Raw genomic sequence first — 15,118 nt, forward strand, 5'->3', positions numbered from 1 at the left:
GAGACCTCTGTCTAATCAACATGATCCATGAATTACTTATTTTACTTATTTATTTACTTATTTATTTTAAATACAATCCAATAAATGATTTTAAAAAAATGCCTTCTAGTAGATTATCATTTGCCAATATTCCTAATGTATCAAATGTGATACAAAAAATATATGCTAAATTTTATGGCAATTTTTCTTTTTTGAATTTTGGTAGAACTTTCTGGCAATTATTTGAGTTATCAGGCATCAAGGGGTTAATTCTTATTAGTATCAGTTTCAGTGTTAGTTTTAGTGTTTTCAGCAATATGAGATATTTGTCAGAGGGGAGACTCAAAATGGTCAGAAAAGTAAACATCATACAGTTGTTAAAAACACATTCAAACAGGCTACTCTTCATTTTTCATTTTATGTATTCAAATGTGTTTAAATACAACACAAGACCTACATTTGTAATGGTATAAAGTCCTCTTCAATCAAATCAGGCTATTTTACACTCCCTATGTACATGCCAGTCTGCTGCTGTTAGTGGTAGCTTTGTTTTTTATTTAGTTCAGTTAGCAAAATGATTTTGACATTTTAGTTTTATTTATCTAGTTGGTTCATGGTAACTTAAATAACCTTGTTTCTAACTAGCCTTAGATAGTTACTTGAAGGGTTAAGTAGTAGTGTAAGTTAGTATACAATGGCTGACTATGGAGCCATAACTTTTGATGTATCTAAAGCAGCAGCTTCTGTCAGTACTGGGCAACATTCTTTGTTAAAAGAAGATCAAAAATATACACTTCAAGCTTTAATTGGTAGAAAAGATGTTTTTGTTTTTCTCTGGCTTAAGCATGAGTTAGTTTCACCAGCTGGCTCCACTTAAGGTTAGTAACCGTAATGACTACTGCAGTGAGATCTGATTGGCCCATTATGAATGAGTAAGACAGAATATTTGCCAAATCGCCCTGCAGTATTATTTTCAAATGTTCTGTCCCTCTCAGACATTTAGCATTGGCAGTTGCCCGGATGGTTGTGAAGCATACAATAGATATTTGAAACGATATCTCACAGGTCAGGTTATAACATCACATGATGAGGGAGAAAAGCTGTTAAAAGTGTCCTTTATGGTTAACACTGCAAACTACTCACAAAGCATTCTGGGATTGCTCAAAGCCCGAGCAAGGAAGGGCACTTTTAACAACTTTTCTTCATCATATGATTATGGAGAACAGTTTTTTTTCATGTCCTCAATTCATGATGAGACATAAGCAGCAGAGGTGGGCAGAGTTAGCAGCACGTCTCCATCGTAGGAGAGACCTCATGATATTGTGTTATTGTTTTGATTGAGATCCCTCTGCTGGCAGAATTCCCATCCTGTTTTTTAGCAGTCTTATCATATGTTATAGGGTTGTTAGTCTTGCTGTAACAGATGACTAACTCTCTATTCCTCCAATCAGCTCATGAGGAAGAAGAGCCAGCGGGCCCAGCCATGAGAGACCGCTCCCACATTGAGAACACACTGCGATTGGCTGCTGCTGAACCCTCAGCCGAGTACTCAGGTAAGAATTAAAGACAGCTGAAAATCAATGAAGTGTAAAGAATTGCATTTTTTCCATCAGCACATGAACACTTGCACACACAAAGAGCCAGCACATCCTATTGATCAAAACTTGGATGCCTAATGAAAACATTTCCTTGCTGCCCACCGTTTCAGATATCCTTCAGATCTTTTCTGCTGAAATGCCCGAAGTGTTTTGCTGAAACAAAAAGAGAAGCAGAGTGTTTACAGCGACTCTGCCCATGCAAAAGAAAAACAGATGTGTTTGCATGTGAATGAAAGGAAGTTTGAGACAATTTTGGGAGCTTTTCTTACTGAAACTATTCTGAAAATTGCTTCATGATGTCTAGCTCCTGGGGTTGGTATTTGAGAGTGTGTATTTTGCATGCATTTGTGTGGATGAGTGTGAGCGTGCAGACACATCCTGAGGCAGGTGATTAATCAGTGCAATAGTGTAACTCTGTGCTGGGCATGAAAGCCTCTCTGTTCTCTAAAACCAGATTGGTTCGTTTCAGAGAGGCCAAAGTGCTGCAGCAGAGCCAGTCTGTGTTAATCACCTCAGCTCCATTCAATAAACTTTATGAGGGTGATTCATCATGTGCTGCCAAGGCATGAGCTGTAATCAGTGATGGTCGCTAGCACATTAATAATACTCTTGTCCAAAATGTTGCCTCGCCATTACATCCCAATTATAACATCCCACTTTTTCTCCCTCTGTAGCTGCTATGAAGAAGCTGCTGAGCATCTACCACACAGCCATCAAGCCAATGGAGCAAGCCTACAAGTATAACGAGCTCAGGCAGCATGAAGTCACGGGTAAATCAGCTTTCTGTTGGTAGTTACACCTGAGTTTAACAGTAAACACAGAGTAGAGTTGGCAAGATGCCAGAATGCTGCTCTTGGATGCAACCCTAGCTAAGATCAAACAATAGCAACACCTCTTTCAATACAGCAACAAAAGAAATGATTCCCTGGACACCCAAAACTCTTAAATTTGAAGGAAATTTTAAGGGACTAGGAGCTGAGTGTACCAGCCGGGCATGAATAATGTCGATCTTATCTCTTACTTCCAGGCTCAACTTTACACCAAGTGGAGCATAAAATAGAGAGAGGAAGAAAAAAGTTGTTTCCTAGACCAGTATCAGAAATCCATCTGATACTGCTTAAAATCTGGTGTATTGGTATCGGCGAGCAAGCGTGTTTATGCACTGATCAGATACTGGTGACACAGGTAATTAAGATGAATAACTTTTGAATCATAAATTTCCACTGAGCCTGGAACTTGGGTGACTTTTCGAGATCTTACAAGATTAGATCCACACAGCTAAATTTGATATTAAATTCGATAACTGCAATATTGTTTTCCCAGAATGCTCAACCACTGGCAGGCTGTTCCATCATCACGTCATGCTGTGTCAAACTGTACATGCTTATACATGTATATCATTACAGAGACGGCCTGAATAGAGTATAATGGAGAGAAAGAGAGGTAGAGAGCCTGTGATGTGACTCTCTGTGTTATTGTTGTTTTAATATTAACTGTAAAGCTCACAATAATTAGCAGCAAAAACCTTTTAAAGGTCACATATTTTACCCCTTTAAGACAAGTTTATATTTTTCCCAGAGGTCCCAACAACATGCCGTGAAGCTTGTTGCTGAAAAAACCTCCAGTATTGGATTTTTTGCATGTCTAAAAGAACCCTCTGTTTCAGACAACAGTGCTAACTGAACCAGGGGACGGTGCTAACTCTCCACATGACATCATGAGGGGAAAATCTGAGAATAGTTTGGGGGGGGGGATTGTTCTGATTCTTGGGGGGATTGTGGACAAGCCAGGGGCACAAGTTTTTTTTGAAAAAATGTATTTTATAATAATATGTGACCTTTAAGTGTCACAGAGAGGATGTATATTGACGTTCTATTTGTTGAGCCATGTTCAGAGTTCACTGTAGAGACAAATAACAATAAACCAGTTTTCCACAACACCGTCAGTCCAGACAGTTTACACCAGTACTAGATTAGTACTCTTTAATGGTAGGCAGAGTTTTTCAACTGTGAGCTAGTTGGTGGACCAAAAACATCTTTTCCGCCATGAAAGCCTTCAGTGCGGTTCTTCGCTCAACTCTTGGTAAAGAAATGTTGTCTAGTTCTGATAGAACTGCTGCTATACTATAGCTACATCAAAGCTAATTGCTACACCAGGGGCAGCCATTGCTACCGGCTTCCAGTAAAACTAAACCACGCCCATGGCTACCGCCGTGTTCTCCTCAAATATTGTTGATTGGTCCGATACATTCTCAGACCTGGGCCAAATATTTCAGGCTGGAGCTTTGTGGGGGAACAGTGGGGGAAATATCATGAGTATTGATTGTCCGACAGTCCATCATCATTGTTTCTATCTGATCATGTCTCATAAAAGCAACAGTATTTTGGTTCCACCTAAGTTTTTACTACAGAGATCTATTTTTTAGGTAGCCCGCATCTCATCTCTGTCAGGGGAAAATGGTGGTTGATGAACATTTCTTCTAGTTTCTGTTGATTGTGAAATCATTATTGTTAAAGTGATGGGTTAAGTTAAAATAAAGTTTATTAACTATCCACACTGCAGCAAATAACATGATAGACACACAATATAACAAATCAATAAGTAAATTTGTTGGCAACACGTTCAATTACGTATCCATTTAATTGATTCCTTGATGCAGGCCTACTGAAAAACAGATCAAACAAAAATAGGAAGAAGTTTGATGATGGCAATTATATTCTGTTAGACAAATACCAAAACTTTCATGGACACCAGGTTAGACAAAAGAAACTCGATGAGTTTGAAGTTATTGATATTTTCCTTATTAAAAAATGTTTATCCAGGGTACCAGTTGGTCACTGAGGCTACAGTCCTCCAAGCACGTGGCCCAGGTTCTAGTCCAACCTGTGTCTCCTATTCTACATATCACCCCTCTCTCCGGCTCCTAGATTTTCTACTCTGTCCACAGCCCTGTCAGTACATAAAGTGTGAGGTTAACAATAAACCAGAGCTGCAGAGAAACACAAGGTAAAAAGGCATCATAGTTAAGCTGAAATAAAGCCAAAACCTTACATTATTCAAACCACACACAGAAAAACTCACAATAAGGACTCTGTGTGCAAAAGGGGGGTAGGGGTGGTGGGGGTTGTGTGTCCAGACTCCCCTCAACTCTGTTCCATCACACATAAAGACAGTTATACTGAAGAGAGGGTTAAACTGCAGACCAGGAAATGTTGCTCTAGTGCCTCTAGTGGTGAAGAATAGAAACACAGAGACATATCAAAGATGTCAGTATGCATGGAGCACAAGTATGTTCACTAATTTCCATTCTGAAATACTTATTGACATACTTTCTCTCTTTCTCTCTCTCTCTCTCTGCCTTGGTGACTCTAACTCTACAGATGGTGAGGTCACCTCTAAGCCCATGGTTTTGTTTCTGGGGCCCTGGAGTGTAGGCAAATCCTCCATGATCAACTATCTGCTGGGTCTTCACGGCACCTCACAGCAACTCTACACAGGTTCACAAGGAGCTCTAGTCTGTTTGTCATGCATTGGAAACCATTAAAAAGGAACAAATATGATCTATTGACACGTGTAAATCTCCAGTAAAGTTATGGAGATTAACAATTACATGCTATTATCGGCAAGGTTTGTAAAAAGCGAATTTAATATGTAGTCACATTCATCTCTTAGTTGAAATTGACAGTGTAGTATTTGGAAATGTATACATATCTGCCACTTTTCTCATTAATCAGTGAATTTATTATAATAAACTTTGTAAAAGACTAAGAATGAGCAACCACATATTATGTACTAGAGACTCTTCAGCTGTGCAGAGAGATGTTGGTCCAAAATGAGTGCCTTAGTTTTTTTGTTTTTTGTTGTTTTTTTTTTTTGTTTTGTTTTGTTTTTAAAAGCAATTAATTGCCTGGTTTACAGTCCCTCTAAAGAGTATTCACCACCTTGGATGTTTTAACCTTTTACTAGTTTTTATAAACCAATCATGGTCAATATCACTTGGCTGCTTCTGACCAAAAAAAAATTACAAAATACCCCTTTAATGTCAAAGGAAAAACAGATTTCCACAAAGTAATGTCAGTTAAATAAAATATGTGATGTAAATAAGTGACTACATAAATATTCACCTCCTTTAAAGTGACTGACCTGATTCAACAGAGGTCCAGCTAGTTGTGCCAGTAGTCTCATTATTAGTGAAATGTGGATCACCTGAGTGCAGTGAATGTGTGATTGTAGTATAAAACGCCTGTGTCTGGAAGGTCTAGTCACGATTGATCAGTATTCCTGGCTACACTGGAACTTAAGCTGGTGCAACCCATAGCAGACCTCAGCCCAAGACAGATTGGGTAGCTGGACTTGAGAAGGACTGTTAGTGCCCGATCCCTATGCAACCTGACAGAGCTTGAGCAGTTCTGCAAAGTCAGTGCTGTGATTGCGACCAAAGGTGCGTCTACTAAATACTGACTCAAAGGAGTGAAAATTTATGCAGTTAATGATTTTACGTTACATATTTTTATCTAACTGACATTTCTTTGTAGAAATCTGTTTTCACTTTGACATTGAGAGGGTTTTTTTGTATTTTGTTTGTCAAAAAGGTCAAGTTATATCGACCATGATTGATTTCTAAAATCAATAAAAGATTTAAAAAAAAAAACACTTCTTACAAGAACCGTATCTTCCATTTTAACACAATTTGGTTAAGCTACTGCAACATCTACCTGCAGCAAAAGTGACGAAAAAATAAGTCCACCAGCTCTTCTTCATGTCTTATTTCACTTTAAAACCCTCAAACACAGCTCAGTGGACAAGTCAAATGTCATCTGCACCTTGTGTTAGCAAAGATTTACCTGTCCTTTACCCTATCTATAAAAGTTGCTTTGATTCAAACAGGAAGTCTGCTACCCTTAGTTTAAGAAAGCAGAAAAATCCAAAATGGCTTGATACAATACGATACAATACGATACAATCAAAAAATGTTTTGAATGCAAAATAGTGGAGTTTAACAATGCAATAAGAAGGATGTGTGATTATCCACAGAAATTCTGTAAGGGTAAAAAGCAGTAAAATTGTATAGTATTTAGAAAATATAATTGCATGTTATGTTAAGTTATGTATATTTACACCTATTAGGCAAACCAAGAAACAACTTACCAACAACCAGCACTGAAAACTTTCCATAAACTATTTGTGTCTTTCTTACACCAGGTGCTGAGCCAACTACCTCAGAGTACACCGTCATAATGCACGGGGAGAGGTTTAAGACCATAGAGGGCATTGTCATGGCAGCAGACAGCTCACGATCCTTCTCACCTCTGGAGAAATTTGGCCAAGGCTTCCTGGAGCGTCTGGTGGGCATCGAGATGCCTCACAAGCTGCTGGAGAGAGTCACCTTGGTCGACACACCCGGCATCATTGAAAACCGCAAACAGCAGGAAAGAGGTGCCATAACAAAAACTTGTATTAATGGTGTTTTTCATTAAAAGTTCAAAATATCTGAGAGCTGCTCTATTTTATCTCAGAAGTATCTGACAGGGAAACTGTAACCCCTACTCTCTAGAGTGAGCATTCTCCATCACAGTAAAATGTCATCTAAGAAGATGAAAACAACAAAGCTGAGTCCATTAAAAAGTATTTAAACTACACACACACATGGGTAGGAAGTCCAACCACTCATATATATTACACACACAGCACAACCACAACAAATAATGTGTTAAATATCAATATTTAATGGTGAATTATTGTCTAATTATACTGAAAGGATTTCCATTGATAGTTGTGTGCAGAGAGCAAGGATGCTGACTAATCAGTAGTGTGAATATCAAACCTGTTATGTCTCTTGTGCCTCATTGCAACATTTTTATAAAGAATATCTTGTCACTAATCCACTTTAAGCTATCATAATGGTTTCTTGGCTGGAGGATATTTGTAAATGTCACCCAAATGTTTTCTTCTGTTTCAACAGAAAACCAGAAATTCTGTTTATGTTCAAAGAAGCTCTCACAAAGAAATACTTTTCATTCATCAAATAATCACAGAGCTAAGGCATGTTTTGTATCTCCTCTCTTAGGTTACCCTTACAACGAGGTGTGTCAGTGGTTTATCGATCGGGCTGATCTGATCTTCCTCGTCTTTGACCCCACCAAGCTGGACGTGGGTGGGGAGCTGGAGATGCTCTTCAAGCAAATGAAGGGTCGTGAGTCTCAGATTCGCCTCATCCTCAACAAAGCTGACAGCCTGACCACCCAAGACCTGATGAGAGTGTATGGAGCTCTGTTCTGGAGCATGGCCCCGCTTATCAATGCCACGGAGCCTCCCCGTGTTTACGTCAGCTCCTTCTGGCCTCTGGACTACACTGTAGACACCAGCCGGGAGCTCTTCATAAAGGAGGAGACGTCTCTGCTGGAGGACCTCAACCAGGCATGGATTCACTTTTTACTATAGTTTGCCTTAAGTTTAGATTAAAAAGCTTTAGTGACACGTTTAACACAAGTTACAGTCATCCTTAACACATTTTCCAGTGCCATGATTAACTTGAGAGAGCAAGGTGGTGGTGTGTGTGTGTGTGGGGGGGAGCATTAAGTAGCCTGTGTACTCTCACAGTTACACCAACTCTGCCTTCACTAATCATACCAAATTCAACTAAAGGCAATACAATCAGTGCTTTCCTATACAGAGGGTATACTCTGATGCCACTTTCCTATATACGAACAACATGAATGCTCAGCCAGATTTTAGAATACTTTGAAACGCATCTGTCTGCCAAATGTGGAAGGGATGACCACAGATGGAAAGAGTGCAAGACTATTTTAGTCATGTGGAAGTACGGTTACTTTGGTTAAGGATTACTTAAGTAGGAGAAAGTTACGGCTCTATTAATCTACTAAAGTAATGGTAAAGAGTAATTCATTTAAACTCTACTCAAAGTACTGACTAGTCCCCCTTTAAGGGTCATAGGGTGATGTGATCTATACAAGAGAGTAGGAATTCCAACCAGCTTGTTTAGGAAAAGGAACACCTTTGTAATAAAGTAAAAAGCAACAGCTGATTATGTATGTAATGTAGAATCATTCTCTCACCGTTGTTTAATCAATGCTAAATTATGAACTCATTTCATGTCATTGACAGAAAGCTTGAAGCTCTTTGATCTGACTGTTAGTTTTTGTGATTTTGCCCAGTTACTGTTCCTTTTTTATGTAGTTGTTTAGAACACTTCCTGTTAAATATACTCAGGTAAAAGTAAAATTACTGATATTAAAAACTACTCTAAAAAGTAAAAGTACACAAAAAAGCACCAGGCCTTCACATCTTCACTCACATTGGGTCTTGTTGCATTTTACTAATTAGATTCTTTGAAATAAGATGATAGTTTTTTGAAATATAATTCCTTGGTAATTTCTTTATTTTGGCTCTCTAAATTAAAGTGAGCCCTTCCTGAATAATTTCAAGTAATTTTTTTGGTAATTTCTGCATTTCAGCTCACTAAATTAAAGTGAGGCCTTCCTCCATAATTCCAGGGTAATTTCTATGTAATTTAAACAGCAGCCTTGTGTCAAGTTACATTAAAGCACAATGGCAACCCATTCTATGCCTCCTACCTCTAGAACACACATTTACAAAAGTATACTTATAGTGTGTTGTAACGCACCTATAATGCTGTTTAACCATAGTTATAAGCACTCATGGCTTTTTGCCTCATATTAGTAATCATGACTAATTATAATGCCAGTAGGAGGCATTGAAAGGGTAACCATTGTGCTTCTAATGTAACTTGACTCAAGGCCTTATTTTTTTGGTTACATAGAAACTACTATGGAATAATAGAGGAAGGGCCCACTTTAACTGAATGGGCTGAAATGCAAACATGACCTTAAAATTACTTATGAATTATGATTTTTTTTTTTTTTAAGAAATGATGAATGAGGAAATAGAAAAATTACGTAAAAGTTACTTGAAATCCTCCTACTTACTGTAATTTAGTGGACTGAAGTAAAGAAATGACTTGGAAATTATTAAACAGTTTATATAGATTTTATTTCTAAGAAATTAACTGGCAGAATACCACTTAATTACCAGTGAATTGCTATAAAATTTATGAGGAATTACTTGATAATCAATACATTATTTCTAGATAAATATTGAATTAATATAGCCATATTTCTGATAAAATTCCAAGTCCTTACTAGGTAATTACCACCTTTATTCTTGAGAAATTATGTGATAATTGTACCTATTGTTATGAAATTACTATGCAATTATGCTAACATTACAAGGTAATTATACACAATTAGGGCCCACTGTAATAGAATGTGACCAAACAGCCATTGATTTGTGTCTTTTGGAAACAACATTAAGTGAAAGCAGGGTTAAATTTGATGTTGATGACTGTAACAGTGACAGGAGATACTTTCCACCACTGGAGATAACGGTGGGACAATGGACTTATATCCTTTTAAACTGAGTTTTCTGACATTTACATTGACCTGATTTCAAGGACACATAGCAGAGCCTGAAGGCACACACCAGCTGGTTTATATAGGATGGATGTGAAATTGAATTAACATCAAAATTTTTGATTACTTTGAAACTAAAGCTCAGAAGTTTTCACTAGTTCATATGGTTTCTTTACTTTAGCTTATCTGTAATAAGATTGCTCTGAGTCTGATAAATCTGTTTGAAAATTTGACCTTTTTTTCTAACAAAAAAGCTCAATGGACCTTGGCTTTCTTTCTTTTGCTCGCTCGTTTTCATCACCTGTTAAACTGTCATCCCTTAATGTTCAATTTTTAATGTGACAAATACACAACGCAGCTTTCAACTTTCGTACGTTGGTAGTATAAGCTGTTCTTGAGTTAAATACTTAAATTCTGTTTAAAAAAATGTGGGAATGACTTAGGTAGGCCTATTTGACCACAGAGAAATCATGTTAATTTACTAAGGCTTCTTTATTTTATCTTATATCAGTGGACTACACCATTTCCTTGTCTTTCCCTACAAAATGAGTTGTGTTAATCAGACAGGGAGTGAGAATGGACTGGGGTCCAGCCTAAAACTATTTTAACATAACATTACTGCTCCAGTCATTTTTATAAACATATTCCCTTTGAGGATCTGTACTAGCCTTTGTGAACACCATCAAGATATAATTATAAAAAAAGACGTCCATTGTCAGCTTTAACAGAGCCGTTTACGGCTTACTCCCTATCAATTTCTGTCACCAGTATTCGTTTTCTGCCACTCAGCAGCAGGAACTGCAGAGGGGTTGTTTATGTTAAAAGGGAACATACATAGATGCAGCTTCAAAAGTGACGATAAAAAGTTTCAGCAAAGAGATAAATGCTACATTGAAATGGAACTCAGCACTGTTACATCTTTACTTTAAGTCTGAACCATAAACTGTATAAAACATGGACACAGTCTCAGTGACATCACCCATTGGTTTCTGAAGCAGAGTTCTGAAGTCCAACAATGGCAGTCACCTTGTTGAAAGTCCTGTCTTAAAGTCACTTTTAGTCAATCTTGAAACAGACAAGAAGTGGAGTTTAGATAAGCCTTCTGCCTCCTAGTAATCAGCAGAGGTGGAAGTAAAAGTACTCACTTCAAGTAGTGATTTTTGATACCTGAGAGGGTTGTAATGTCAAATATGATCTGCCCCTAATGACTAATAACAAGACAATTTGAATCTCTAAATCGGACGTTTACAGAAAGTTTACAGCTGCTGATTTTTGATAAAACATGAACTCAGTCTCTCACTATGTGATACTGACTGTCATGTGTAATTGAAGCCAAACAAGTGGTCAGTTTCATGTCTTAGACATAAAGTTTAGACATCTTTGTTTTTTAAACTACTCAAAAAAGTACAAGTACATAAAAAGCTTCTTAATTGCATTTTACAATTATTCGGGTAAATGTTATTAGTTTCTTTCCACCCCTGGTAATCACCTACAATGCACCTGCATGCCTTTAATTTAACAAATTTATGCAAAACTCCTTATAATGACAACTAACGCGCTTTAAAAAAATCACCTATTTTATCATGTGCATCAATAAAACCATAATCTATTCAGACTCAAACTGTTTTATGTACCAGACTGTAAACTTGTTTAGATCTGCTGTCAGTATGGCCATTGTAATGTGGGTGTTAATGGGAGCTTGGACACTCAAGCAGATGCTCAAGGAACTGTAGTTTTTCTCCCCTGTGTATTGACTTCCTTTTTCAACACTTGGGGCTGGCCCTCATTTGACCATGTCCCATCTCTGACTGTGCAGTTGGCAAGTCATTTTCTGGTGGCAACTTAGCCTATTAGATATTGTGATAGTGTAATGTTGGGGGCCTGGGATGGACCATGTCACCACCTAAGAATACCCTTTACTTTGAGATAAACTTTCAGTACAAAAAAATGCTGAAAGGGCTTAAGTCATAAATGATATGAAGATGGATTTTTTTAATGCTGTATCAACAATTCCTTATTTTTTTCTTCTCCTCACTTCTCTCTCCCCTTCTTTTTAGGTGATTGAGAATCAAATAGAGAACAAGATCGCCTTCATCCGCCAGCATGCCATCCGTGTCCGCATCCATGCTCTGTTGGTGGACCGCTACCTCCAGACCTACTATGACAAGCTAGGCTGGTTCAGCGACCCCTACGAAGTCTTCCAAGACATCGTCAACGATCCAGACAAGTACTACATCTTCAAATCCATCCTGGCCAAAACAAATGTCAGCAAGTTCGACCTCCCCGACAAGATGGCCTACCAGGACTTTTTTGGTGTGAACCCGGTGTCTGGCTTCAAGCAGCTGTCATACCACTGCAGCTGGAGCAGCGGCTGTCTGCTGGAGAAGATTGAGAGAGCCATCTCCCACGAGCTCCCAGCTCTGCTCAGCAGCGTCAGTAAGACCCCAGACACGCCTCCGCCCACTAAGGCTGCACCTGCGCCTCCACCACCGCTCCCTGGAACCTGTGAAGGTCCCGGGTGTGAGGAGAAACCAAAGAATCGCTGGAGGAGGCAGTGAGATGGAGGAGAGAAGGGAGCGAAGGAAAGGAACAGAGGAGGCAGATGGCAGCAGCAGCCAGAGGGTTTCCTGAAATGATACCCACTGTGACGGTTTTTGTGGAGACTGAGAGGAAGAAGAATACAAAGGGTGTAAGATGTAACAAGCAGACCGGGATTTCAAGTCTTCTTTGTGCTTTTTTCTCTGAATAGAACAACAAATGACTTTTACTGCAATGGGACACTTTGAGAGCTTTTACATGAAGTTTTTACATGACTACTCTGTGGTTCACATTGTTCTTTACACCATCCCTTTAATACTAGACTAGTCAACAGATAGATATTTTTGACTGGGTTTGGTGGGGGGAAAGGTAGAAAAACAGCTGTTGAAACTTTCAAACCCAATGTCCAGTTTTTTTAATATCTGGAGGAGATGAAAACCTCCAAATCATGATGAAACAGAAAAGGATCACACATGTCAACTTCAAATACAGCCATTTTTGCTAAAAACAAGTTTGTACATTATTTATTATTTTTTCCTTCATAGAAAGATGCTGGCAGTGTTGAATTCAAATATTGCCACACTCTTATCCTCTGTGTTTTTAAAGTCTGAAGATTCAGATAAAATGCTGTGCTGTGTTTATGCATTTAAACCTGTTTAGTATATTATTATTTTCAGCGGTGGGGCATTTTATTAGAAACTGTTCAATAGAAAAGCTCCAAGCAGTGATTTAGCTGTTGTGCTGTATTACATACTGTACTGTATATTTATTTTTCTGTCTTGTGTTACACTGAATTCATGATGATAAACAAAATGTTTATTTGAACATTTCTCAATTCTAGTTTGAATACATGGTACTCTTCTCCATTAATTTGTAGTTTTCTGTTTGAGCTTACACTGCAGATAAAAAGTTTTCACCCCCTTGGATTTCTTTCCCTTTAATTGATTTTATAGCTTAATCATGGTTAATCTTTATTTTATTTTATTTTATTTTTTTTTAAGATTTATTTTTGGGCCTTTTCATGCCTTTATTTGATAGAGGAAGGACAGTGGATAGACTCAGAAACAGGGAAGAGAGTAGGGAGAGACATGCGTACCCAGGCCGCCCGCGTACATGGGTAGCGCCTTAAACCGCTCAACCATCTGCGCTCCCAGTTAATCTTTTCTTAACAAAAACAACCTCTTTAATGTTAAAGTGAGAGCAGTTTTCCACAAAGTAATGTCAATTAAATAAAAAAATGTAATATAAACTTTAAAAAAGTAATGTAAAAATAAGCGACTGACCTAATTCAACAGGATATTGGCGCTAGTAGTCTCATAATAAGTGAAATGTGGATAACCTGAGTGCAGTGAATGTGTCTCAAGTGATTGTCGACACCTGTGTCTGGAAGGTCTACTGGTTAATCAGTATTTCTGGCTACCATTACATCATGAAGACAAAAATCACTCCTTGCAACTTAGAGAAAAGGTTATTGAAAAGTATAATTCAGGGATGGATACAAAAACATGCCCATGGTACTGAACATCTTCCGGAGTTCAGTTGAATCCTTCATCTAGAAAAAGAAGTAACATGCCACATGTGTAAATCTGCCTAGATCAGTCCGTCCTCACAAACTGAGTGACCGTGCAAGAAGGAGACAAGTGAGAGGGGCCGCCAAGACACCTATGACTTCTCTGAGATGGGAGAGACTCTGCATAAAACACTGTTGCCCGGTTCTTCCCCAGTCAAAGCTTTATGGGAGAGTGGCAGAGGAAAGCCACTATTGAAGAAAATTTGTATTGTATCTCAACTACAGTTCACCAAAAGACATTTGGGAGACTCCATGGTCAGATGGAAGAAAATTCTTTGGTCTGTTTTGGCCATCAGACAAAATGCTATATTTGGCCGACAACAAACACTGCACCCCACAGCATGATGATGGCAGCATCATGCCGTGGGGATGCTTCTCAACAGCAAGCCCTGGAAGGCTTGTAACGATAGTGGGTAAAATTAATGCGGCAAAACAAAGGAAAATTCAGTAGGACATTCATATTCAGCCACCATGAGAGCTATGGCTTGGGAGAAGATTTATTTTCCAGCAAGACAATGACCCAAAGCAGGGAAAGCTGCACAGAAATGGTTCAAAGACAACAAGGTGGAGTTCTGGAGTGGCCGAGTCAAAGCCCAGACCTTTATCCAATGGAGAATTTGTCGCTAGACTTAAAAAGGGCTGTTCAGGCCTGATCCCCTGACAGAGCTTGAGCAGTTTTACAAAGAAGAATGAAGTAAAATTTCAGTGTCTAGATAAACAAGCTTGATTGAGACCTATCAGCAGCTAAAGGTGCATCTACTAAATAATGACTTGAGGTTGGTGAATATTTATGCAGTCACTTGTTTTACCTTACATATCTTTATATAATTGACATTACTTTGTCAGTGTCTGTTTTCACTCTGACTTTAAAGATGATTTTTTTTTTTCATTTTTGTCAAAAAAGCCAAATTATATTGACTAAGATTGGTTTATAGAACCAATCAAAGTGTAAACATCCAAGTGGGTGAATACTTTTAACAACC

The 15,118-nt window shown here is 38.3% G+C and overlaps 1 protein-coding gene across 1 annotated transcript in view; it reads left to right on the top strand.

The window, feature by feature from the left end:
* LOC121508086 (sarcalumenin-like) overlaps positions 1–13,480 on the top strand; it is a 31,745-nt gene extending 18,265 nt beyond the window's left edge. Inside the window, exons 3-8 of the mRNA XM_041784593.1 lie at positions 1,431–1,532; positions 2,252–2,347; positions 4,958–5,074; positions 6,780–7,013; positions 7,645–7,994; positions 12,085–13,480. Of these exons, the coding sequence (XP_041640527.1) occupies positions 1,431–1,532; positions 2,252–2,347; positions 4,958–5,074; positions 6,780–7,013; positions 7,645–7,994; positions 12,085–12,585 (1,400 nt within the window). The 3' untranslated portion in view covers positions 12,586–13,480. The remainder of the gene's footprint in view (positions 1–1,430; positions 1,533–2,251; positions 2,348–4,957; positions 5,075–6,779; positions 7,014–7,644; positions 7,995–12,084) is intronic.
* Positions 13,481–15,118: the final 1,638 nt, after the last annotated feature.

The sequence above is a fragment of the Cheilinus undulatus genome, linkage group 4 (assembly GCF_018320785.1).
Source record: "Cheilinus undulatus linkage group 4, ASM1832078v1, whole genome shotgun sequence".
In the NCBI taxonomy this organism is placed as follows: Eukaryota; Metazoa; Chordata; class Actinopteri; order Labriformes; family Labridae; genus Cheilinus; species Cheilinus undulatus.